The sequence below is a fragment of the Mycteria americana genome, chromosome 2, assembly GCF_035582795.1.
Source record: "Mycteria americana isolate JAX WOST 10 ecotype Jacksonville Zoo and Gardens chromosome 2, USCA_MyAme_1.0, whole genome shotgun sequence".
NCBI classification, from domain to species: Eukaryota; Metazoa; Chordata; class Aves; order Ciconiiformes; family Ciconiidae; genus Mycteria; species Mycteria americana.
Window position 1 is genome coordinate 159,659,642 of NC_134366.1, and position 26,343 is coordinate 159,685,984.

The 26,343-nt window shown below is 39.2% G+C and overlaps 1 protein-coding gene across 1 annotated transcript; it reads right to left on the reverse strand.

The window, feature by feature from the left end:
* Positions 1-364: 364 nt before the first annotated feature.
* Positions 365-25,474, reverse strand: RAD21 (RAD21 cohesin complex component). Its single transcript, XM_075495169.1, has 14 exons — positions 25,317-25,474; positions 17,910-18,083; positions 15,915-16,044; positions 13,824-13,923; positions 12,694-12,800; positions 11,637-11,840; positions 10,913-11,038; positions 10,593-10,715; positions 9,118-9,341; positions 8,632-8,791; positions 8,100-8,251; positions 6,379-6,528; positions 4,855-4,938; positions 365-2,188 (listed from the first exon to the last, which is right to left on the reverse strand). The coding sequence occupies exons 2-14, from the start codon at positions 18,051-18,053 to the stop codon at positions 1,997-1,999; spliced, it is 1,896 nt and encodes a 631-aa protein (XP_075351284.1). The 5' UTR covers positions 18,054-18,083; positions 25,317-25,474; the 3' UTR covers positions 365-1,996.
* Positions 25,475-26,343: the final 869 nt, after the last annotated feature.

The following is a 26,343-nucleotide window of genomic DNA, read 5'->3' on the forward strand; positions in this document are numbered from 1 at the left end:
CTGACATACCCACACGCAGAGGCAATTCTAGAAGGGAACAGTAGAGCTAACAGAATTCAAGCTGGATATATTCTGGCAGTCAGAAGGGACTGGCATGGAGATGAATCACATTTTATAGACAGTCTCCCCTAATTTTCCGCACAGACATTCCTAGCATAGAATGCTTGAACAAAACCACAGTACGGCCAGTAAAATAACTCTTCCTTCCTAATGGCAAGAAATCTATTTACATATTCAAGCTTTAAATCTCTCAAAGAGCTAAATCGTTACACTTCCACTCCTAATACCAACACAAGCAATCTGTAAATGCTAGGTCCCTACTACATAAGTGAAAGGTGTTCAAACAAGATACAGAGCTAATACATAACAGCTTATAACACAACTTTTATTAGAAAAGTTATACATAACAGCATCAACTATTTTCAAGAATATTAACCTTGAAAAGCAACAAAAACAGACTAAAAATGTGTAACAAGAAACTAATGACCTTTTCTATAATTAAACATTCAAGTTATCTACAATGTCTCTTTTTACAAAGGGGAAAATCATGGTTTTACAGGCACATCATGTTGAAAATAAAGCTGCAGTAACTTTATACAATTAACTTTTTCAAGGATTATTAAAACATGGTCATCATGTAGTCTCAGATTTTTTTTAAACATTCACATAATTTTACAGTTGAGTATACACTGAAATTTCATAGTCCCAAAATTATTTCACAAAAGTGCCAACATTAAAACCAGAACCTTCAGTGTGAATAATTTTGCCCTAAAAAAAAGTTAAGACAGGTTTCCATAATCAACATATTCACATAATTTCTGGTGCTACCAGGTCTAACAGTAAAGCTTCATTCACTGTAAGTAAAATCAAATGGGACTTTTGCAAAACTGATAAAATGTTTTGAAGACAGGAGTGGGCATTATTGGAAAAATTGATACTAAAACCATAAATATATCCAAAGAGCCATTAATACACTACATAATTAAGTGGAACTGTGCCCATTTGTACTGTATATTCAAGTTTGTTGCCCTTTCAGTACAGGTGGTATCTGAATTTAGCATCTTTACAAAGGCAATCTGTTCAACTTCTCTTATTCTTATCTTCATATGCCTGCTTAATAAAAATCAGATAATTTACAATCTAGAAGTCTGTTTTAAAAAGTCTGGAGTTTATATACAGCTCTAAGAAACCTAAAGCATTTTGATATCTTAAAGGTTTAAATGAAATGACTAGAGTTTTTATTTGATGCTTATTAACAGTAATTAGCCATTATCAGTAGTGGACCATAATGAGGTGATAAGTGAAAAGGAATGTTTCGTCTAAAATGCTTAACACATGTTCCGTCCTTTCATGTATGCTATAGTATCACGCAGAGGAAGTGCTCTCCACAGACACCCGTTTCCCCTTAGCATCAAGGGCTACAAAAATCTGACTGCAAAAATGCAGTGACAAAGCAAGCTGACATATCAGGCACTACCTTTCATATTGGCAGCTTTAAGAGACCCACGGTATGCACAAAGGTCTAGGGAAGGGGAAAAAAACCCACTACTATGAGAAGCAGACCGAACATTTTAGACGAGTTTGGCAAAGTTTTTAATCAGACAATAGGTTGGCCATTCAGGTTTACTTGTATAGGTTAAAAGTGTCACTATTGAATCAACTAGTCAAATTATCGTAAGACATTTTCATTGATACTCAACATTACATGCACCAATATTGCACAAATCTGCTCTGAGTTGTTAAAACAATCTTCGTCTGGGTCCTTGAGCTGTCTGGTTTCTGCAGTTGGAACTCAAGTCACCCACCCCAGCAGTTTCACTAAAAATTTAAGTGGTAAATTTAAAATACAAAAACCAAAATAACCCCAAAAGAAAACCAAAGACTTTATACAGACAATAAAATCTAAATTTTCTGCAATGATCTTGTGGGCCCTACAGATGGGGCAATACATGTACGCACTAGTGAAACGGACACTAGCTCTGCTGTATCTAACCATTCAAATAATATGAAATCTGGGACCAGGTGTTGCAATGATGTCACTGTAAGGCTCCTCCTGTGTCAGCTCTATAGCTTGCTGTTTCTTAAGTACCAGGAAACTGTAGAATTTTGCAGCTGCTTGTTTTCTATTCGTATTTCTGCACAGCTCAAGCAAACTGATAGATTCCGCTCCAGTCTTAGCAAGAGCTCTCTGAAAAACACAAACATCAATACCACAAATTAAATAGAGAATTACATACAAACAAGAATATCTGCTGGCACGATTCTGTTTGTTGTCACCCCCAGGACACTGTGAGGGATTGGGAAGGACTGGACATTGGATGAGGACATTACAACACGTACATGAAAGTTTCTATATGGATCTTATCTAAATGAAACCAAGCAGGCTTCCCAGAGATGTGCAAAAAATCAATCTTGAATCTGTGCAACTTATTGTAGAAACACTGTAGTACAGCACAAAATTTTCTTTCTGCACCAACAGCTAGCCAGTCTTTTTTGACTACAGGACAAATATTTTTAAATAGGAATAAAAAATCCTTTTTTATTTTCAAAATAAAAATAACTCCAAAAATAATCATGACCTATTGTTTAAAACAAAATTTCAAGAGCTAAGGTTCTTTAAAAGATGCATGATTTTCCCAAGGTGAAAGCCTGTTTATTTCTAAAACTCCTCTGTTTGAAACTAAGTACCCAAAGTCGCTTACATTTTTTCAAAGTCTTGGCCAGAATATAAAAAAAATTCAGGAAAATACATCTGTTTGCTGGCTAGAACAACAACTGATGTCTTCAATTTAAAACAGAACAGTCTGCTCTGGAATATCTACTAGATGAAAAGATATTAGGCTGGCCAAACTAAATTACTTTATATTAAACAGATCTTAACTCCGAATCTCATTACAGACTTAATGTTTCAGCCATCCAGTGTGATGCTCTTTTGGGCACATGGAAGAAAGACTTGAAAAAAAAGCTCTTTTCAGAAATTGCGATGAAACATTCAGAGAAGAAAACATTACACATTACCGATTAAACATCTGTATACTTTAAAAATTACTTTTAAGCAATGGTTGTACTGGTTTGGGCTGGGACAGAGTTAATTTTCTTCACAGCAGCTCATATGGTGCCATCTTTTGGATGGGAGCAGATGTTTTTGTTTTGGAGCAAGTAGGCTGGGGGTGGACAAGTTGGGAGGGCACACAGCTGAGACTGCTGACCCCAACTGACCAAAGGGATATTCCATACCATAGGACATCATGCTCAGCAGTAAAAGCTGGGGGAAGAAGAGGGGTGTGTGCATGCATTTGGGGTTATGGCATTTGTCTTCCCAAGTAACCATTATGTGTAATGAAGCCCTACTTTCCTGGAAATGGCTAAATGTCTTGCCTGCTGTTGAGAAGTAGTGAATGAATTCCTTATTTTGCTTTGCTTGCGCATATAGCTTTTACTTTACCTATTAAACTGTCTTTATCTCAACCCACAAGTTTTCTTGCTTTTACCCTTCTGATTCTCTCCCTTATCCCACTGGGGGGGGGAGGGAAGTGAGTGAGCAGCTGTGTGGGGCTGAACTGATTACCAGGGTTAAACCACAACAACAGTTTAAAACAATCTTAAACTAGCAGAATTCTTGCAGGTGTGCAAAAGAACTACTTAAATCACATCAGTTTACAATATAATCTGAACTAAATTTAAGTGTATTTAGGTGTATTTAAGTGTAAATAGCCTTTAGTCATAAAGGCTATTTAGTTTAAAATTAAGGTTTCATCGTTTAGAGATATAAGCAAGTAATTCTTATGATATAACTCCAGTAACATTTTCCAGAAGTGTAAAGCTTTTGCTTGATTATATCATACTTTTGAGAAACTTAATAGAATGCGAAATACTACTAAATTGCCGTTTACTGAAAACCCAGCAGCATCCCCTCCCTAGTCCACTATACTGTAAGTTCAGAAATACAATAATGACAACGAGCTTTTATCAGCAGAGATGGACCCTATTAATTTCACAAAAAAGGATGACTTTGAAAAAAAAAACCAAAACAAAACAAAAAAACCACAGCTTAGAGAGATGGAACTGAAACACTTCAGTGACAGTGGAATCTCAGGAGCTGCCAAAATGTTTAAGGGAACAAAGGGGTAGGAACCGCAAACTAGACTGAAAGGCAAAGGTAGTCCAAGAATACATGAACTACACAGAGACCTATATGCAAACGGACAGCAGTTTGCACTTAGGTTCAAATGTATACTAGGGGTGTTCAATTATCTTATCAGAAAAAAGCTCTTCAGTTCTAGCAAGCAAGAATCCATCCTAAAGATTATCTGTCTGCGCAGACTGAAGCCACATGCTGAAAAGTAATGCTGCACCTCAGCCAAGGTCAGATTCCCACAGTTGTTATACATTCAGCTTATCATAGCATGGAAGTTTTCAAACTAGCCTAGCTGGGAGTAAACATCCTGTAAAATGTTTTTTCCCTAGACCATGATGGGGTTTGCCTAGGGTCACATAGTACAAAGTCAGAGGTGCTAAACAATGCACCTTTTTTCATTAAAAACACAATCAAACCCAATTATTTTAAAATTTGAATTTCTGGGAGTCTTACTTGCACACCAAGCGTAGACATAAAGGCTGAAAAAAACACGTAAGTGAAAATTTTTTTTCCAAAGAACATTTGAAGTAAAGTGACAATTATATTATGATTTAATCAATTACAAGCATTTTTTTCCCCTCTAAGACAGAACTGATATTTTAAGTCTGTAACATCTACTGCAAAGAAAGCTCGCTCTTAACCTCTTAAGTCAGGGCAAAAGTGTCAGGGGGCACACTCAAAAGCTACTTTAAGAGAAAGCAAATTATCATGTGTACCTGAAGTCCATGAAGCATTTGTTGAGTCCTCTTGTTCCATCTCCTTTCTTCTTGATCCTGATCACCCCCTGTGCCATCTTCTTCCTGCAAGCAGTGAGAATTCACACATTTACAAAACAATAATCTTTTCATCCACTGAATTATGAAATGAAAGAGGTATTTCTAGATATCACTGCAGCTTTTTCTTTTCATCAACCCAGAAGGTTTAGACAACTTGAGTCACAGGATACATCTAGGAGAGCCAGGAAGTGGGACAGAAGACACACATGTAAGCTGATATACCATAGTAAGGTTGCCTGCCACTATGATTATACCTCAAAATGTTATGCTGACAATTAGTAAAACAGAAGTTCAGCCATGACAGCTGAATGAGAAGAGACACTTTAATCTAGGATTGCTAGTACTGAACACAGTATCAACAATGCTTTTATTTTGCAAATGTTAATAAACACAGACATGTTCTCATTTCACTGTGGAAACAGAACCGCTGAAAAGGAAAATAGGTTGTTGCTAAAAGCTGCAAAGGCCGGCTGTAACGACTCAGCTGCCCATGTCCTACGAAGCACTCACCTACACAGAACAGTACTTGTTTATGGAAGATGTGTTATATATGGCTTTTAAAATAAGAACTTTCTTTCAAATCAGCAATTAAAAGTTACCATGAAAGCGACACATGCAAGCAGTATCTGCTTTTTTCCCAGCCTTAACTCAAGAACATCAAACTGTGCAGAAAAACTGTTTGGCCAATTTTTTTTTTCCCCTCAAAATTAAGTCAGCATGTATTTCTTCCTCTTCATTGCACTGCTTTTGAAGTAACATTTCTCTGTGTCGAGCAACATCCTGAAGTGGTCAGGCAGTTGGACTAGATGATCATTGTAAGTCCCTTCCAACTGAAAATATTCTATTCTAACAGCTTTTTACATTGCTAGGAAAATCAGCTTGACTAAAGTAATTGACTAAAGGAATTCACGTTTCTTTGTACTTGTGACTTGTTACAGAAGAAAACTTCACGTGTCCAGATACATTCTTTTTCCAACAATAAAACAGTTCTTAAACTAATTTAATATTATGCATTTTGGGTGTAAAATAAAAAGAAGCAATGATGTTTAGTTTGATATCCACAGAATAGTAAATATCGTAGCTACAAAACAACTTCAGTTATCACATTTTAGGACATGGATGGTTTTCTTAGAAAAAAAATCTACTTTTATTAAGTGGCGTGAACTATTTAAAATGGAACCATAAAATTACGTTCAAAACTTCTTGTATAAGGCATCATAAACAGAGTGGTTTAATCCAACCATGTGTGAGAACAGGAAAACCCTCTAATTCAAAGCAGAATGTATATGCAATTTATAAAATGGAATAATGATATAAAATGGTCATGGAATAATTTTAAAATCTACATTTCCAAAGGTTATCATTTCCCAAGTACGGGCTGAAGATTTATTTCTTAAGCCATTTAATGAATCCAAAGTCAAACAGCGCTGGGGAACACAAACTCTTCCTACATAGAGTTCTTACCTCCTCTTCTTCCTCCTCCTCTTTCTCCTTTTCCTTCTCCTTCTCTTTTTCTGGCAGAAGTTCTAGCTCTGGTATTAGCTGGCAGATGTTTTGGGGCTCCTCTGGAGGCATTTCTACAGGTGGTATTTCCAGCTGTTGTGATGGTGGATGCTTTAAGAGTACAAAATACAGTTATACTGATAGCATCATTTTATCAGTGCTTTTACAATAGAATGCTGATGCTACAAACCAGTTTCACAAAATCCAAGTCTCTAATCTTAGCCATTTGTCAGCATTTTTCATTTTTTAAAAATGAGAAGTAATTAATTTTGTTTTGCTGTCCATACATGTATTTTTAATCCTTTAGATTCTACTCAAACCAGAAATTATGATACGACTGTAAGGAAAAAGTCTTTCCAATAAACTTCACTTAGTCCACCATCCAAACTACTGATCTCATTTCTTGGATCAGCACACGCAACTTTAAAATCCCACGTAACCAGATGCAGTGCTACATGAACACACTTTAACTCACTGGAACAAGACATCTTCAAAATATCAAAATGTTGTTCTTTGCAATGCAAGCATGAAGGAATTAAAAAGTAGGTACTTTGTACAGTTTCCAAAAATGTATGAGTGACTCTGGTGCTCAAGTATCATTCTCAGAAGATATTTATATCAAACGGCTTTTCTGGATTTTCGTCCTAAGAGGATTTAGGTAGTCAGTTTTATTAAAATTAATATATAGTATTCTCCCCCTCAACCTATACACAGTTAAGTGTTTGCCAGTAAAGTTACCTTGACACCTGAAACTGTTTCTACACATACATTCTAAAATAGCTCCAAATAACTTCTGTTTTAGAGTCGTACAGCAGGTATCTCTGCAGGTGTGTTGCTAGAGGCCTGATCTGGTTGGCGTGATCAAAGAATTCCTGACACACACCAACAGCATTGACTTCAGCACAAAGTACAGTCAATGCTAATTTCACCCAATGACATGGCCGAGAGGAGCAGCAGCTGCCACCCTTTTTAATAAGATAATGTAACATCTAACAGTCTCATTCTACAGTGCACAACCTGTTAGCCAAGCAACATGTGAAAAATGGGGTTAAAAATGCACAAATATGAGAAAGACAGCATAAACCAGGACTGTTCTCATGAGGTAAGCATTCAGAAAAAGAATACACCTTTCATTTTGGCCATTTCCTTTCCTCTTCACAAAGGTGGTTTCCTTTCACACTGCATCACAGCTTTTACAGAAGAGGTAGATATGAGCTAGTTTCCAAGTCTATTCATAACTCAACTAGGAAATCTTTCCTGAAGATCAAAGTTTTTCTTTGAACTCTTAACCCTGGAATACTAGGATTATCTTAAAAAGGAAGTTTGTGCAGCTAGCACAATCCTTTCTTCCTCAGTGCAAGCTATATACATTTGCCAAGAAGAACACTTCACATACACTTGCCAAGAAGAACTTGGTAGCTTTGTAAGAAATACACTTTACTCCTTGAAGACTTTTTCTGGAGAAAACAGTGCCATTTCTTTATCCTACATGCGTTTTAGATGTTTCAGTAAGCTTTCCACTTAAGAAAAACACCATAAAGACTACCCAGGGACAAAGACAGTGATACTACTCCAGCATATCTCACAACACCACAGAAAGGTAGTGCCTCAAATCTGTGTCACTGCCTGCTCAAAGACACTACCCACTTCTCATTCTCCCGAACAAACAAAGTCTTACTCACAGGTAACACTGGCTCTGGTTCTACTTGCTGCAGTTTGCGTTTAACACCTGTCTGAGGTGGTGGGGGTGGCATAACAGATTCATCCAGGTTGGTTCTGCTGCCTTCCATCATTGATTCTTGTAAACGACTTGGTTCTTCCAGAATAGGTTCATCTATATTCCACAACAAACCCAGTTTTAGATACTTTGGTACAGTTTCAAATTACATTACTAAGTCCAATCTGCTATTAATTTAGAATTGAGCAGTCTTAACAGCCTGCATAGCTTTTGCAGTAACTTAAATAGAATGGGTACAGATGTGCATACAACCCAATTCAATACCCACTTAATCCACTGGATCAAACTGAATCCCTAAATGTCTTCTACTTCTAGGAAAAAAAAGCTATTTTAAGTCACAGACTGTATATCAAACTAAACAACCATTACAAAGCTCTTTGCTTAATTCATAATCTTTGGTCACTTAATATAAAGCACAAACAAAAGAGAAAAAGAAGCTCTGAGGGAAAGCAGAGCATCTTTGGCAAGATACAAACCAATGACATCTCGTTGCTGCTGCTGTTGTTGCTGCTCCTCTCTGGGAACCTCTGGGTTTTCAAAGTCTTTAAGGAACTCATCAAGGTTGTCAGCTTCTCCACCTTTCCTCCTCTTTCTTAGGTCTTCTGGTACCAGGGGTGTAAGACAACGAGTAAAGAGCTACAGGGGAAAGGTTACATTATTCACTACTGTAGTTCTCAGTGTCCTTAATTTCATTTCAGATTAAGTAATTATGGGCCATCTTCCTTTTCCATTTTTTAAGCTCCTCTCCAACAGTAGTAACATTAAAGAAAGAAATCATTTATTTCTGTACCTGATAAATATTTTATGCATTGGTGTTATCTTAGTTGTTTTAATGAGTTTTTTTTTTTTAAATTATGAACACTGCTATCACTATATTACTATTCATATGCTGATGTTTACTATATATGAGGCACAATCCTGAATATAGTCCATTTAGAAATGAACCTGCACAAAAACATTACCTTCAGTAGCCTGTTATTCCACAAAGGCTGTGCAGGCAGAGAGAAAAGCTTTTCAACTCCACCAGTTTCTTTCCACATCATCAGTTTCTTAGTAGGAGGTGCCAAGTCCAAAGTAGTAACAATATCAGAGTAGTCACTTAATTGGGCTCGAATAGTCTTGCTATCCAGTTCTTTCACACTGTCCACAATCAGCTTTCTCTTCCTCTTTGCTTTGGTTTCCTTGACTGTTGAGATTTTTAGCAAGTAATGAAGGTTAGCTCAAACAGATACCACACTGCAGAATAATCTTGCAGGTTCTCTATAGGTCTTATTTGCCCATGTATAAAGCTGCCTCAAGAACCTAAGGCAACGTTAGCTTTGGGAGAAGGAATGTAAAGCTATAAGCACTATGAAAGGTCAAACACTACAAATGTTGTCCCATAACCTAAATTATTCTGTGTATACTCGTAGTTCTACTGAATCTACCTAAGCCTCAATGTCCTCAGCTTCACATGCCTCCCTCCCTCATGGCTTGCTTGTAAGACTGGTGTTCTTCAGGAGCAAACCCCTGAGATGTAAGGTCCCTCTGACCAAAGAGTCAAAATACCACACCAAGTTTTTCCCCTAAGCCCTATCTGAGCTTTGGCAGTGTTAATGTGGGTGGTTATCTTACCTGTACCTCTCATCCTGCTCTAGAATGATTCTACTGTAAATTGCTTACAGCCTGGCACTCTGCGGCAGACCCTGAAGCTCTGGCAAACGCTGTCTTTGCTGGTCCCAGCTGATGAGCTAGGACCTCTGTTGCTAGCTTGCCGCCAGAGGGCAGTGCTAGGGCTTTTTAATTGGCCAAGCAGTAAACCAGGGCCTGGAGTTCAGTCTGAAAACACAGGACAAACTACATTTTTTCCAGATCTTTTTTTTTTTTTTGTTAATAAAGCAGGGATCTGTTTATAATGAGCCAAATACATTACCAGGTAAAATAAGAAAGTATCTTGCATTAGAGAAAAAGACAAGGAATTTCACTCTTTAGTAGAACTTCAAGTATAAAGATGCGTCTCCCGAATTCAGCAATTCATTAAAGCTATGCATCACTGGAAGAGCACCCATTCTCAATGTAAACAGTCACTCCTGGCCATCAAACATAGTATATCGAGAACTGTGCTGCACTACAGATACTGTATTAGAATTAAAGACATGATGAGTTCTATTCCAACTCATTGTATTTTAACTAGCATGTTTATCAAAAGCTACAGTATACTACTGTACTGACTGCAGAAACTATGAACTAGTACCCTTCAAGACCACCAATGCAAGCTACCTACCTGGAAAGTACTGGAAGGCTACCGTTAGAATAAAAGGAATTCAGCACTTGCTCCCTGGTTTCTCTTCCAGCTGAGAAGTAGAGCCAGCAGCAGTGCTACACATTCATTTCCACTCCATCAAGCTAAGGTGGTCTCTGATGACCCAAGTAAAATATTCCCAAATAGTGTACTCACCGGTTATGTCAATAGGCTCCAGAGCAAAAGCTTCCTCTTCATTGGGAACAAGTGTTGTCTGATCAGTCATAGTTGGTAACGGCTCAACTGGATCTACCGAGTCCGGGCTGTCTGGTCCACCCACTGCCAATTAGAACAAGTATCTTGCACTATGTCAAAACATCAAGAAACTGTGCTACCCTTCCCATTCCCTCCTCCACACTTTAAAGTGGTTTACCACATTTCACACTTTTGAGCTCAACATGCTTTTAAGGAATTAGAATCCCAATTAAATTAGATGAAAACAAGTAATTCTAGATCTAGCCCTGGATCATACTCACTTGATACATTATCATCATCATCCATATCATCGTGCGGAGGTTGCTCTGGCATCATTACTCCACTTTCTGAGAGTGCAGGTGGGTCATCAAAAATACCACCATCATTATTACTGAGAAGTTTGTCATCTGAAACAACCACATGAAAGAATCAGTTTTGCATCCACAAATTCATGAAACAAGCATAGACAGATTTATAAAGTACAGACAAATTTATGACAACACAGACAAAGATAGTGCAAAGGTTAGAGAAACCTATACTTTCAGTGCTGCCACAAAAGCAATTAGGAGTGCTTTTTCAAGGTGCATTTAAGCTCAAATTTTGAGCTTACAGATATCCTTTACTACAATACACTTGCCACATATTTGCATCTTACTAGGTTTCTAAGTACTGCACAGAGCAGCACTTAATACAATTCTCAAAATATTAAACCCTTGGAAGGAGTCAAAAGAGAGTTCCATATTGATTTTTCTCTAAAGAACGTTACATATAGAATGGAAAAAAATCTGGATGATTTATTTTTACTTCCTTTGAAATATGCCAACAGTTAAGATGCTACATGTCATCTATATTGCTGTAGCACTCACAAAACAGAATTCCACTGCTGAAGGCATAACTTAGAAAGGTACCTTGGCAACAAAGGAAACAACCTCCCCCTGTCCTCCCCAAGAACTAATTATTGAGGCAGAAGGTAGGACAGAGGAAAAACAAATTTCTCAAACATACCCAATATTCCACCATCATTTCCTTCTCCAAAATTATCATCTTTGTATTGGTCTTCATATTCCAGGTGATTAGATTTCTCATTGAGGTGACTGGTGCTCTGTTCAGGTTCCAGTAGGAGATTGGAAGCACTAGTGCTCACTAGCATGTCATCCTCAAATGCACTACCTTCTCTCATCATCTCACGATCATCCATACCAAAGTCACCTGCAAGAATACGATTTCATTGCTATAAATGCCGAAGAACCAAGATGCAAGAGACATAGCTAATCAATCAGCAAAGGCCCAAATGTAAGACCAAACTTCATTTCAAGTTATCTTAATTGCAGAGTTAATGACAAGGTGTAAGGAATTACGCCCAGCAATACCATAGTGAAAATACTGTTCAAACAATTATAAAAATACCCATCTCCTCTTCAAAGCATTTTATTATACTTATTTGAACCGATTTTAGCAAGATCCTACTAAATTTTGGCTGCACTGAAACCAAAGAATTCCAAGGAATTTAAAAAAATTGTACCTTATACCTCGAGGTTGGGCTTCACACACAGAGAGCAAACCAATACCAAATCAACACCACCATCAACACTTAGATTATACTTTCAAAAAGATTACTAAATTATGGATTACATTATTGTACTCTGGAAACCAGATATTCAAATACAACTGTCTTCAGGCTTTGATTCAGATCTCAGAACGCTGTCCTTGAAAAGATACTGAAAGAAGTAAATAGTCACCACTGACTGCTTCAGCTTTAGAAATGGGTGACTTGAATTTTCAAAACATGGTGTGATTATTATAATTGACATAGTATTTCACTAATTAACCTGACTGAATATTCTTCAGCTTTATATAGGCAGCTAGAAGCTTGCCAAATACTAGAGGACAGGCTTTTTGGAAAAACTGACATGTCCAAACTAAAAATTAAATGTATGGAAACACAGCATGTTTGATCTAATTTGTTTTGTACTCAGCGGGAATTCCATAGTAATTGCAAAACAGTAACTTTACAGTTACCAAAACTACCTTAGTAACACATAATAATAAATGAGATTTTTACCAAAGTCATTATCCTGGAGGATACTGATGTTGCCTACTTCTTCTCTCATTGTAATTTCTTCCACTCTACTCTGGTTCAAACTGAACTGCTGGGCCACATCAATATCACTTAAACAAACAGAAGGCAATTATTAAAAATCTCCATTAAAAAAAAAAAAAAAAAACAAAAAACAAAACAACAAAAAAAACACCCCACAAATAAAGCCTGCTTAGATAAATGTGAAATCAATTCCTAAAAAGTACACTATACATTTAAGTCAATTAATGAAAAAACTGATGGTAAATACAGAGTAGAAAACACTACTTAAAACAGTAAGAACATTCATGGTTAAACCCTGTCACTCAAATTGCATTAGCTTCCAGGAAATGTATCAGTAACCTCTCTTACTCCTTGCTATGTTGGGTCACTAATTTTAAAGGCCAAATCAATAAGAACAGACTTCCCCTCCTTCAAATTCGAAATCTAGTAATATAACTTATCAAAAAGTGTATCTAGTAACAGTAGCAAGTTAACACTCTGTGGTGTGTTATGGTACATTTCTTAGAATAACGCAGAATTTTTACGTAGTTTCACATTAGTATATACTTTAATTTGAATATAAACCAAATAGAACACTAAGTAAAGCGAACTGTATCCCAAAAATTCCATTATGGATAATCCAAAAGGGTAACATCAATTTTTTAAAGATCAAGAACTATTCAAGCTGTATACTTGTTATTATGTTTAAAAAAGTCATCTATTAGTATTAAAAAGTTTTAAGAATTAAAAGTGCCACTTGAAGGTCAACGAGGACATTTCCATAAAACTAATCTTGTCTAACATGAGAACATATGTGATGTAGGAGTGCCTTGCACAAAAGAAAAAATAAACTGATAATACACATCTAAGTTTTTCAAAAGCTTCTGTAAGGACAGCTTTAACTTCGGTTAAAATGACATGCTACTATGAACTTAAAATCAATACAAAGATGATTGCATACTTGCTTGGTATATTAAAAGACTTAAGAATACAGGTTACCTACAGACTTTTTTTTAATTCAGCAATGAGTTTGCTGTTTAAAACCAGGTTCTCCCCTCAACTAAAACCAATCATCATTTGCATGGAAATAAAAAAAAACAAACCAAGCTTACTCTAGATCAGGAAGTGGTTGGTCAAAATCATGAAATTCCTCAGGTAAGGTAATAGCATTGTAAGCAGCCTCTCTGTTTTCCTCAGGCAAATCGACAACCCCTGCAGAGAAGAACAATCAGACATGAGTTCCCATTCCTTACAAGGACAGCATTTTTCCCTGTGCCTTCAGCATTGTTCTCTCAGCATGAGCTTCTTGTCTTTAAATTGTTGGATTGAACCGATGCTAGACACCTATGAAGAAACCTTAGATAATGTTAGTCATGGCAGCCTGGCTTGGGTGAAGCAGTGGCAACACAGTATGACTACTTTGCTACTGGTCATTTAGTCAGTTCAATTAGCTCTGAAAGTCCCAGCACAGTACTGACTCTACTTGGGCCACAGAAACTCTTAGGCTTCTGCATTTAAAAGAGCTGGATTACATAAACCACGTACATACCTTTTCTTATCCTCCTGAGATGCTTAATCTGTTATTCAGTGGGCATTCTCCGAGTATGACTATCAGATTAGGCATCACACAAAAACAGTGCCAGTAGCTGGTGCCTCTCTTTTACTCAAAGGCTTAGAGGTCAGGACACTTGAAAGTGCATGGGAAACGCAGGTTCAATTCCTTCTGTAATTTGCAGAAGATTTGAGCTCTATGTTCTGCCTTCTGACCCACACAACACAGGCAATTCTGAGGTACAGATACTTCAGAAACACTCTGCCCACTGTGTTCCCCTCCGCAATGGATAATCAAAGAACCACTGTCCAGAGAGACCAGGAACAAGCATGAGTCTGTAGTTTACCCATTTTGGTACTTGGCTAGGAATAAAGAAACCTAGTCCATCCTTTCAGGGCTATCCAATATTTTTACCTGTTGGCTGCTTAAAATAAAACATGTAAACAATTCTCAGAGCAGACAGGATCAAGACAATGCCTAAGCCACAAAGCTGATAAACTGAGAAGACAAGTGCCTCAACTTGTTTCAGGTCAGCATGCCACTTTTCATAAATCTTGTTTTAAGGCGCTTCATCTTCTACATGCACTCTGTTGGGAGCGGGAAAACTGGGAAAACAGATTGCCTTGTGAAGTTAGACAAATTTATGTGTTCTCATCACCTGAGGAAGTTAAATGCAAGAGTAAACAAAAAGTTGGCAACAGTTAACAAACTGTCACTGAAAGCTACATGAAGTTCAATTCCTGAATCACAACATGAAGATCAGGAAATGAAGATAAAAGCATTATATACCTTAACTTTTCTCAAATTTCCTGTTGCACTGGCTTTCAAGAGTGGCCTTTTAAAAAAAAAAAAAAAGTCTTCCTTAAGTTCAGCTTTTAAATCTATTACACTCAAACTTAAAAAGGTAAAATAGGATTCAGCAGCTGTGAGTATCTAGCAGCATCACTGCCACAACTACACTCCAGTTGGAAAAAAGTTTCCTAGGCCAGAATTAAAGAAAACTATCAATTGTGTGTAAGCCAAGTAATTCATTGCTGGATGGAAAGTTATTTCAGGTATTAATATGGCTCCTCATCTTTACAGAAAGTCTTGGAGTAAGCAACAATAGAGGGGCAAGTTATGTGTCGCACATACAAAAGGGAAAATATCTTTGTGGCACACATTACAGTTCACATTATTTCCAGAAACTAAAATGTGAAAGTGGTAAAAAAACCCAGCTTACTTCTATGTTTCTTTTGTAACTCATGGCAAGGCAATCTTTACCCTTGATGGAAACAAGCTCCCTTCTGTGCTTCTATTCAGTACATGCAACTGGCCTTTTTCAGACTTGTGACAGAAGGTAAAAACCATGCAGCATATATTTCCATTTAACATCATACACCAACAGCAGCCAAAATAATAACTGAGATTTTACTGAATCAGCACTAATAGGAAAAGTTTTCATTCAGAATTCAATTAAAAGATGTTTTTCAGCATACAACTCAGTCACACAGCCAGCCTGAAGCTGCACTAAAGAAAATAATGTCTCCTATAATCGTGTATAACTTTATGTAATTCTTCCACAGAGATAAGAAGGTATAATTGTATGCCTTCTTAATAAATATCATTATATAACAACATAACTTTTCAGAGAGTGGTTAAAGACAGATACCTGGACGAAAAGCCATCTTAATTTTAATGAAAGCCTCATTACAGTCTGCAAGAAGATATTTTGCTTTCCTGTGGTAGATTCTAACAACGCCTAGCAAGAGATGTCCTGAGGTTCGAAGTGCCATCTTCACCTAAAAACATATTGCACAATCAGTGAATTAGATGTAGCCTTACTTTTTTCCTTTAATGAAATTTGTCAGCTTCGCATGAGTTTTTCAGTAACACCAAATATCCAAAACAAGTATAAAAATCAGCAGAAAAATGAAGAAAGAAAGAACGCAAAGTCTACAGTTCAAGATGATACTCTACATATTATTTATGGATGACTTAGCAAATATCAGTAAATTAACAGCAGCTCACTCCAGGAATTCCCAAACACTGCTCTGTCTAGTAAAAAAAAAAGATGACAAGACAAAACCCATTTTACCACATCTTTTTCTGACATCTTTCTTACTTTAATTGTGAAAAAAGTGAAAAACACTAAAATATGGACAGCCATAAATTACAATTTAGTTAAGTAAAATTTGGTTAAAAACTGTTATTTGTTACCTCTCCATATTCTGTCCTGCAGTTAAGGAGAAAATCAGAGAGAAATAGTGGAAGATGTGGGGTGTCCATAAACAAGCACTGCCACATTAAAACAAGTTTAAGTTCCTTTCCTCTTTAACCTCATTGCTTTACTATGTAATCAAGCATCTGCTGTGGGAACAGAAAACTGATAAAAAAATTCCAAGGAAGGACTCTTAAGTACTTTAGTCTGAAAGAGCATGAGACTTGTCCTGAAGGGTACATGGAGTAATTGTCTCTCAGAAAGATTAAGCCATACAGGATTTAACCTCAAACTCTAAGAATTCAAAATTTTTATTACATACAATGTCTTTCGAATATTCCAGCTGATGAAAGCTAAATATATGAAAGAGCGCCTGTCAATTTCTTCTTTTTCTAAAAGAATGCTGCAGCTCACTAGTGAGTCCATGAACATTATCTTCTTTCTAAATCCTTCCAGAGCTGACACTGAAGCAAATCACTGTTCTGGAATAGTAAGTATCTCTGTGATTGTACTACACATTTTTTGCTTATACTTAGCTTCTTCCAAAATCCAGAGTAGCATTATAGAAACACTGTTATATTTGTCTCAACCAAAAGAAAAGATAAAAATAAGTTTTCCTTCTTTTTCAAATAGTTGCTTTTCTTATTAGACATTCAGACATCTGTTAAGTGACAAAAGTCACAACCGTATCAATCCACTAGTTCTTAAATGGAAAATTTCATTTTCATGAGTAGTAGAGGGGAAAAAAAAAAAAAAAAAAAAACATTTAAAACCCCAAGTTCCTCAAAATTTCCTCTGGTTTCACAATAGCCATCCAGGAGTGTTATGTTCTTTCACAGTTTTGTTGCTATCTATTCACTTCTCAGAAAACCAGAGACTAAAAGCTTCAAAAGCAAGGCTTTTACACTACCGTGTAGTTATTTTTATTATATGGAAAACTATCCTCATGTAACCAGTAACATTACAAGCTATCCCAATACTTCAGATCTTTTTGCTGTAGCTAAGCAGAAGCATGCTTTGAACTTAAGTCACAAGCATAACCAAGAATATCTTGAGTATTATTTCTACAGCTCCCAGTAACAACAGCACTGAAAGACTGTCATAAGGCCTTTAAAAGTTACTTCTTAGAAAGCCTAGGCTTTCCTCTCTTCCAAACATTGCTTCTAAATGATGCATGGTACATCAAGATACAAGTCTTCCATTTATACAAAGCAAAACATTTTGTAACTAAATTGCATGATACTTTAACATTAGAAAATTGACAAGAAAATACTCTTTAGAATCAAAGAGGCAATAGAGTATTTCACATCTGGACAGACCTTTCCACCCTTTAAAATAGCAACAATCAGAATTTTATTTGTTTCAGTGACCCAAATAGTAACTACCATCTGTACACACAATTTCTTTTCACTACAAGATAACATTACATCAGTGTAAAATAGATACCTTTGGTGAAATGATACTCTCCACGCTGCTCTCCAGATTACATTCAAAAACATGGGCTTTGGTTAGCTTCTTATCCCAGTGGGCCGCCAGCCAGATTTTGGCCAGCGGCCCACGCTTGCTCAGGACAAAGTGGGCATAGAACATGGTCCCGGATGTCTAAAACAAAGTGCAAACCTGTGAAGAGAAAGGCAAATTTATTTTTTTTCTAGAAAATATTTTTATGAGGAACATCCTTTTAAACACACCACTTACCCACAGTAAGCAAAGCACATGTTTGCTTTTCAATCATTAAGGTCAGACTATTTGTATAAAACATTTAAGAAACCAACACTTGCAAGTGGTGGCCATGTACTAGCATATATATTTATTGCAGAGGAAATATAAAGCAGGAAGAACAGCAACCAATGACCATTTACATAATTTAAAAATGTTTACCATCCTGCAAGAAAAAAAAAATATCTTGAATATACTAAACTTCATGGTCATGATACCAACTCATATAATGCAAACAAACTTGCCTCAGTTTTCAGTCCACAGTAGTTTTCTACCACTTCCATTTTTTTTCTACTCTTAACTCAGTAGCTACTACTATACTATACCATACCAGTATATATTCTACATTGTTTCTGTAAAACATTCAGCATTATAAAATAGTCCTAAACTTTTTAGACTTCACCATATTTTCTTAAACAGAAAGTACAATTATGTCTTCATTTCTGAGCAGACTGCTCTCCATTTCATAATTCTCTTAGTCATGCTTCATATTTTTTATTCAAGTGTTGATAAAAATGGTAAGAAAATTGACTGTATTATTCCAAGCTTCCTGAAGATTTCATTTTCTTCTTTCTCCTTCACCAGAAAAAAACAGACTTCCTTTTATCTACTTATCTACTAACTACCTTCTTACAGCTGATAAGATGCCAACATATCAAACCACGGGGAAGCAGAACAGCATGATGTCTTATGATCTAAACATGCCAAGTTCATGCATGAGGTAAGCATATGATTCAGTTCAACTACAAGTTAAGAAAACAAAAAGTTTGCTTTAAAGAGGTGGAAGGTTCTCCACAAACAGCTTTTTCTCCAGCAATATCCATAACTAGGGAAAAAGAAACAAAGAGAAGAACAGAAGAGATGCAACAAGTGCATTTCAGTTTTTACCTCCTCCATGCCTACACAAAAACTGCCAGAGGAAGCACAGCAACCTAACAGTAAAAGCAGGGCAGTTTAATCTGGGCAGAGCCAGTGTCAGGAGCATCAGTTTCTAGCCATAAAAAACCCCCAGCGTTTCCCAAATGCATGCCAACACAACTTAAAGCAAATAGGGAACACAGGGAAACACAAAGCGTTGGTAAACATGACAGCCAGAGAGAGATTCGCAGGAAGCCAACTCTTAAACCATATCAATTTACTTGTAGGTAAAAGAAACAAGTTTCAAAGCAGCTAGGGTAGAGCTGTTGATATAGTATGCTTCACACAAAAAAAAAAAAAAAAGAGGAGCACAATTGTGACTGCTAGAAAAATAAGTATAGGGGAAAAAGAAGCACTGGCATTACTGGTTCAATGGAAGCAAAGCCAAACTCTAGATATCTGGATAACAAATGAAAAATTGTAGATCTAGGGGTAGACCTCTGAAAGTAAAGGCCAATAATTTTTTTTTCCCCCTTTGGGGGGGGGGGGGGGGAAGGTGTGTTTTAATAAATGGGAATTGAAGGAATATAAAGAATAGGGAAAATTGTCTTTGTAGTGGTACCATACTCCACACTTGTACCCACTCTTACGTATCGTTCAACATGCAAGATGATGAAAGCTTTGAATTTCAGCTGCATTAAACAGAGTTGTTTGGACAACAGAACTGATTATCAAGCTTATCTGTCTTATTGACAGGCTGGCCACTGATTCTGTTCATAACCAAGAGTGGACACAGTGGAGAGAGGATTTAAAGGAAATAAAAGCCATGTTCAGCTTCAGCTCGAGTTAACACAGTAGATAGAAAGGATTAAAACTACTCTTAGGAGTGAAGTTGATAGCTTTGAGTCATAACAAAGCTGCAGATTAACAAAAAGTTAAAATGCCATTTTTATTGGGGGGGGGGGGGGCTAAGGGCAGCACTGCACAAAGATGGACATGAGCAAGCTTTTCTAGGAAGCACAGCAAAACAATTTTGGAAGTCTCCTTGATCAATAAAAGTTATCTAAAGCAAGGTATTCTACTCCCCCCCACCCACCCAAGTATTTTTTGAAAGACATCACGCTGTCTCAAAGGGCAGCAGACAATTCAATCCCTTGTGCATTTTCAAAGGCCTCACAGTATTTTTGTATATGCAGAGACATAATAACTTTGCAGCACAGCATTTTGGTATCTGGAGTTGCTACCACAACCACGCACTGCTCTGGTAACAGCAGGCCTGTAAATTACCCCTAAGTATGAGGGACAGGGGAAAACACAAACATACAGTTAACAAAACCACTTGTACTACTCTGCTAAAAACTTACAACAACAGTTGCAAAAGAATGTACTTTGATTCATGGAGTTTGGCACAATTACTCACCAATGTTTTACAATCATTCAAATACATAGCATGGGCTTCACAAAACTTCAAACATACAGTTAACTGTAACCCTGAAAATATACTGAAGAATTCCTGTTAAATGGGAATCATGCTACTTGGACAACTCAGACAGAAACAACTTACCACTTTAAATCCCATATAGCAAGGGTAATGCAAGCATAAAACAAACAACCATCTAAGAGGGAGCAAGGTTCCCCAAAAAACTGAGGTGTCGGATCACACCAAGGCTAATGATTTCACAACTTTTCCTTTTTTTTTTTTTTTTTTTTAAGAACAGACACATTGTTAACTTCTTTCTGTCTTTGAAAAGAACTGACAATCCAACTCAAAGTACTCCCCATAAGGGGGCTTAACATATGTGAATGGGTTTTGAAACATATGCTTCGTTAGCAATTAAATCAAAGAATAGAGGCTGAAAACCATTGCACCAAGGGAAGGCACAGAAACAGTAAGTGGTCACGTGTGTTTGTGGCGTTTCCCAGGTTTGACTACTGCTCAGTACTGGAGTGTGGATCAAACCTAAAACTTTCTTGTAAAATTAATGAGAAGATTATACTCCATGTGCAGGGTACTTAAACTTTTGGAGTGAAGAACCACCAAAAATAACTAGCTTCTGACAGAGCCCGTCTGTTTCTCTTCATCCATTAATGAAGCCTTGCCACAGCAAAATACATGAAGAGAAACAGTGACAATCAAACTACAGACGGTTTTAAAGTGTGTTTTAATCTGAACTGTTACTAACCAATAATACTTCTATTCCCTGAAGCACTAATTTCCCATCACAATATAAGTCTCTGCCGCTTCCAAATTCCAGCAGATGCTCTGCCCTGCATGGTAATACCTGGATTACACCAACTGTACCAATCCCACCTTTACGGTTCTGAGCTGCAGCAGTTCAGCTGCTGCTGTTTCGAGCATCAGCACAATCACTTAAAGCAGGCCCCAATGGTTGCTCTCACTTTCTCCACATTTTTGTCTCTATTTTCAGATAATCCTTTTCCTTATTTCAGGCTTTTTTGTCTGATCTTTAATTCATAGGGCAATATGCTGATGCAGTGGCATAAAAGGAGAAGAAATAGATTTTCTGGCATAATTCAAGACCGGGATGAATGTTAAAAAAACTAAGAGTTTCTTGGAGTGGCAGAGTGCTCATGCAGACACGTAAAACATATGTCATTGGCTGCAAATGCAACTCATAAGAATCCTCAAAAGAAAAAAGGTAGCTGATGGCTCTTAAAAAGCTTGTACAGTAAAACATAACTGTTAATTTTTGAAATTGACTGGATATGAACCAGGACCTTAAAACTTGTTCTTAGAACTTACTCATTTTTCTATGTTGCTTGCACTGCTCTGAGGCAAAAATAATATGTACTCACACAAGACCAGGTGGGACCAAATCCTGATCTTGCCAAACTGTGCTTTTAAAAAAGACTTTAAACTTGATTTTAAGTAACTTCAAATTTGCTTCAATGTGCCACAATTGTCCTCAGGTTCCTCTGCCTAAATTGGTCCTGAACAATTGCACAATCTTATTTTTAATATTTTTCTTTCTATAGAAGTGTAATAATTCTACACACAAAGTAACTAAACATGTAAAGTGAAACTAATACAATACAGATAGTACACAGGGTCTGATCCAGAATCTGCGTGTTTTATTCTCTCATCTGAGTATCTGGTAATTCATCCTCCTGAAGAAGCAACAACAAAATTGGGTAGGTGCTACCTATGAACTTCATCTTAACCATCAATTCACAAATATTAAGTCTTAAAATCCTGCTGCATATTAGAATGGCTAACTATCTAAACTCTGAAAAGCACTCTTGCGTAGCTGGAGTCCCATCCTTCAAGACATTCAGAAAGAAGCTTCAGGAACTAGCAGTTGACAATAATACTGCAGACAATAAATACAATATTCACCATATTTTAATTTGGCCATGATTCACTCTAGCCCATTAAATCCACTTGCCCGTTACCCTACTAGGTCAGGTTATGTATACACACAGTTCACAGGTTAAGTTCAGCCTTCAATTTGTTTCATTGTCACCTACTTTTGTTCCTACTGTAAGGCTACTCCAGAACCACATTCATCCACTGATCAGCAGACAACTTCCACACTACAGTTTAAAAATCAGCCAATCATTTTAATTCATTTGTTCTTATGCTATCCTTTAATCTCCCCTCTCTGCTGGTTCCCCCATACATACTTATTTTCTTCCTACGCTGTCCCTGTTTCTGTTTTGTAAGCCAAGCCAGCCCCGGGTGATCTGGGTAAGAGTGAGCTCACCTTGTGCACCTGCAGCAGTCCGAGTTGGCCCTGCCAGACTTCAGAAGTCCAGAAGGATTACCCTGACCCTGCAATTGTACTTTGAGTTCTTCAATTTTAAGTCATAATCCTTCACTATACAGTCCTTCTTACATGTCTAAAACTTTCCTGGTGCAGGCACTTACTAATGTTGTCTCACTAGCAGGTTTCATTAGTACACTAAACACCTGGTAAAAAAAAAATTCATCACAGGACCAGTCTTCACAAACTCCACTAATAACTCCTTACAGCTCAATGCCTCTTTTCAGCACCACCTTATTTCATCCCCTTCCTTCAACCACCTTTATAATTCTCTGGTTAATTCACTTTTTTCTGAATTTTAACATATTTCTTTGTGGCACCTGCAGCTTTACTGAAGTTCAGTGACAAGTCACTTCAATTTCTTACGTCCACAAAATCAATTATTGAAAACATGAAATTGAACTAGTCCAACTTGACATACCTATGATAAATGTATACAGCATTTTCAATTTGTCTCCAGGTCTTGGTTTTTCCATCAACATTTTTTTCTGAAATCCTATGGCTGAGGTTGCACTACCAGGTCTATAATTGCTCAAAACACACCACTCCTTTACAGGAACTGCATTGACTCTTCTCCAATTACAATGTATTACACACCTACATAATCCAATTGCTAGAACCAGCGCCCCACTAAAGTTACTAATTCAAAAGGCAGATCACTCAGGATTATTGTACAGAGTTTGAGATTATTGAACCCTATGAACACTGCTCACCCCTCCCACTCCATTTTCATATCTAAACCTCAGCAGGTATACTGCAACTGCCCCTAGATTCAGTATGTCCACTCATCCAGTGGAAAAGAATATTTTTAATTTTAGGCCCTATCTCGATTATCTCAACTGTTTTGCACAATTCCGGTTCCAAGTCAAATACATTTGCAGAAACCATGTATTAACACACTTCTTGAATGTACACAAACTGAATAAGAGAATAGAATTCCTTATGTTACTCCTGTCTTTTGCAGCAGTTACTCCTCTACACTGTTCACCCAAAGAGCCCAAGTGTAAAAAACTAACTTTCTAACATTTTGCCTCAACGAAGTTAAACTCATGTATTAACTGAGGCAGCTATTCTCATTTCTGTGGGAAATCCCATGATATCAGCAAGCCCGATAGCAAGATAAGACTAATTTAATTGTGTGGTAATTTAAGTTTATTGTAGGTCTCACTAACTTTTTGCCCCTCCCTTTATTCCCCCACCACACTTAGTTCCTCTCTAGTTAAAACTTTAGATCAGCAGGCTTTGTGTTTCCAAGTTTCACAGATCGTCAAATATTTAGAAATGAACCTTCACAAAATAAAATGCAAGCCTGGCCCTACTAATGCTTTGATGTTTCCTCACTTTTGATGTAACGAGTTTTACTGAGGAAGAGATTAATGAAAGTGTATCCTTACTGCACACATTCACACAATGTGGGCCTAACTGATAACTTCGCCAAACTGACAATATTTTCTTCCATGTGCCTATTTACATTTAAAAAAAAAGCCATTTTCACTGAAACAGTACCATGCCAATAAGTCACAGTGACCCCAAACTTCGTTACTGATAAAACACAACATTTGTTTTATATTTAACAGAAGCCTTTCATTCAGGATCAGAGAAAAATCTTAAAAACTATAGCAAGATTTATATCAGAGTGTCCACAGGAACTGCTAGAGTAAGATCTTAATTCTTCAAGAGGTAGGCATTTTTAAAGGGGCCTTTTATTTGCAGATCTACAGTCACAGTGCCTAGAAGGTAGATCATATATTACTAGTGAGGATTGCAAGAACACTCAAGTCTGCTTTATCCAAATGAGAAGTTAAATTGCATTAGAAAATAAGAGATAGGCAGATGAAACTTTGCACTTCTCCCTCTCCCCAGACTGCAGCAGCCCCGCAGCTACGCCCTCCCTTTTGCCAACCACAGCTGGGGATGTGCTACATTATTCCGGCCACCAGATCCCAACACACTGCTCCCCCGAGGAAGCGGGGAGGTCACTGCACTTCCGCGCGTGTGACCATTCCAGCCTTACAGACCGTCTCTTATCACGGAGCACACGCCCCCCCCTCTGCCTCCTCCCTGGCCGCGCACTGCGCTCCCCCCGGGGCTCTGCCCGTGCCGCCGCCCCGCCGCAGACGGGGCCCCGCTGCGCCCGACCTCGGCGCAGGTCACCCCAGCCACCCAGCCCCGCGACCCCAGCCCCGGCGCAGGGTCCCGGGGCGGCCCCGCCGCCCTGCCCCTCCCGGGGAGCCCCAGGCGGCGCCGCGCACCGGGCTGCGAGGCGGGCCTTGGCCTTCCCCTTCCGCTGCCACTCGCCTGCCCCCGCCGGGAGGGCTCGGCCGAACAGCCGGCGCGGCCGTGCCCGGCCGCAGGGGGCCGGCAGGCGAGCCCGTGTAGGCCGGCAGCGCCCCGAGAGCCAGGCTGAGACCGGCCTCACCACGCTCCTTCGGACGGCGGCAGCGAGCCGGAGCGACCGCCGGGAGCGAGCACGGCTGGAGCCGCTCCTTACCCTGGTCCGGTGCGGCGGGAGGCTGGTGCGGCGGCTGGCGAGGCCGGGCTCGGTACCCGCTCCGCTCCTCCGAGCCGAGCCGAGCCGCTCACTCAAACAAACAAGATGGCGGCCGCAGCCCTTCCTGCCGCCCAAACCAGCCGTTCAAATCGCAGGATGTTTACTGTTAAAATGCCCCCCCTCCTCCCCCCGGGCCGCGCCGCCGCTCACTGCGCCTGCGCGCCGCCCCGCCACTCCGCGCGGAGAAGGCGGGCGCCCAGTGGGAACCGGCCAGCTGCGCATGCGCCCGTCCCCGGCGCTCCGGTCCGCCGCCCGGGAGAAGGGGCGGGACAGCGGGGATGACGAAAGGTCGGATGAGTGACACCGGCACGCAGGCTGCGTGGAGGGGTGGGGCCAAGGCAGGCATGGGGGGGAACTGCGCCTGCGCGGTTCCCCGAGCCCCACAGCGCTGCGCCGGCGGCCCCGGGGAGCGGCGGGAGGCGGAAGTGGCTGTTGGGCGGGCGCGCGCCGTTGCCATGGCAGTGCGCGCTGCCGGGGCGCGCCCCGTTCGCAGGCCCGGCCCGATCGCGCTCCCTTGCGGCGGCGCCGGGGCCTGTCACGGGCCCGGCCGCGGGGCTCGGGGCCGGGCCTTGTCCGGAGCCGCCTCCTACAGGGGACTAGGCAGCCTGGCGGCCCGGGCCGGGCCTGCGGTGTGCCCGTGTGCCTGACCGGGGCTGTGCGCCCCGGGGTGCTGCGTGGTCCGGTCCGGCCTGGAGAGGCCGTTCGGTCGGGGGTGCAGAGCGCAACCTTCGAGTCTGGCCTGGGCTGCACGTGGGAACCAGCCTGGCTGCATGTGGTGCTTAGCTCTCTCGTTACCCAGCAAACAAAAAGCACTGCCGTGAAGGCGACTCTGAAAGCAACCCCAACCCACGTTATTACTGGAAAGTCTATAGCATAGCCTTGCTTTGGCTCCTGCCATGCTGAGTACTTATCTCAAAACAAAACGAAAGGCTCTCATTCAAAACAAATGGAGTTCCTTAAGGCTTAA

Excerpts from the sequence above, each read along its gene's own strand:
- RAD21 (XM_075495169.1), bottom strand. The coding sequence starts at position 18,053 with ATGTTCTATGCCCACTTTGTCCTGAGCAAGCGTGGGCCGCTGGCCAAA. Across the intron at positions 16,045-17,909 it reads AGAGTATCATTTCACCAAAG|GTGAAGATGGCACTTCGAAC; the intron begins GTATCTATTTTA and ends ATATGTTTTTAG. Across the intron at positions 11,039-11,636 it reads AAATGATGGTGGAATATTGG|ATGACAAACTTCTCAGTAAT; the intron begins GTATGTTTGAGA and ends TGGTTGTTTCAG.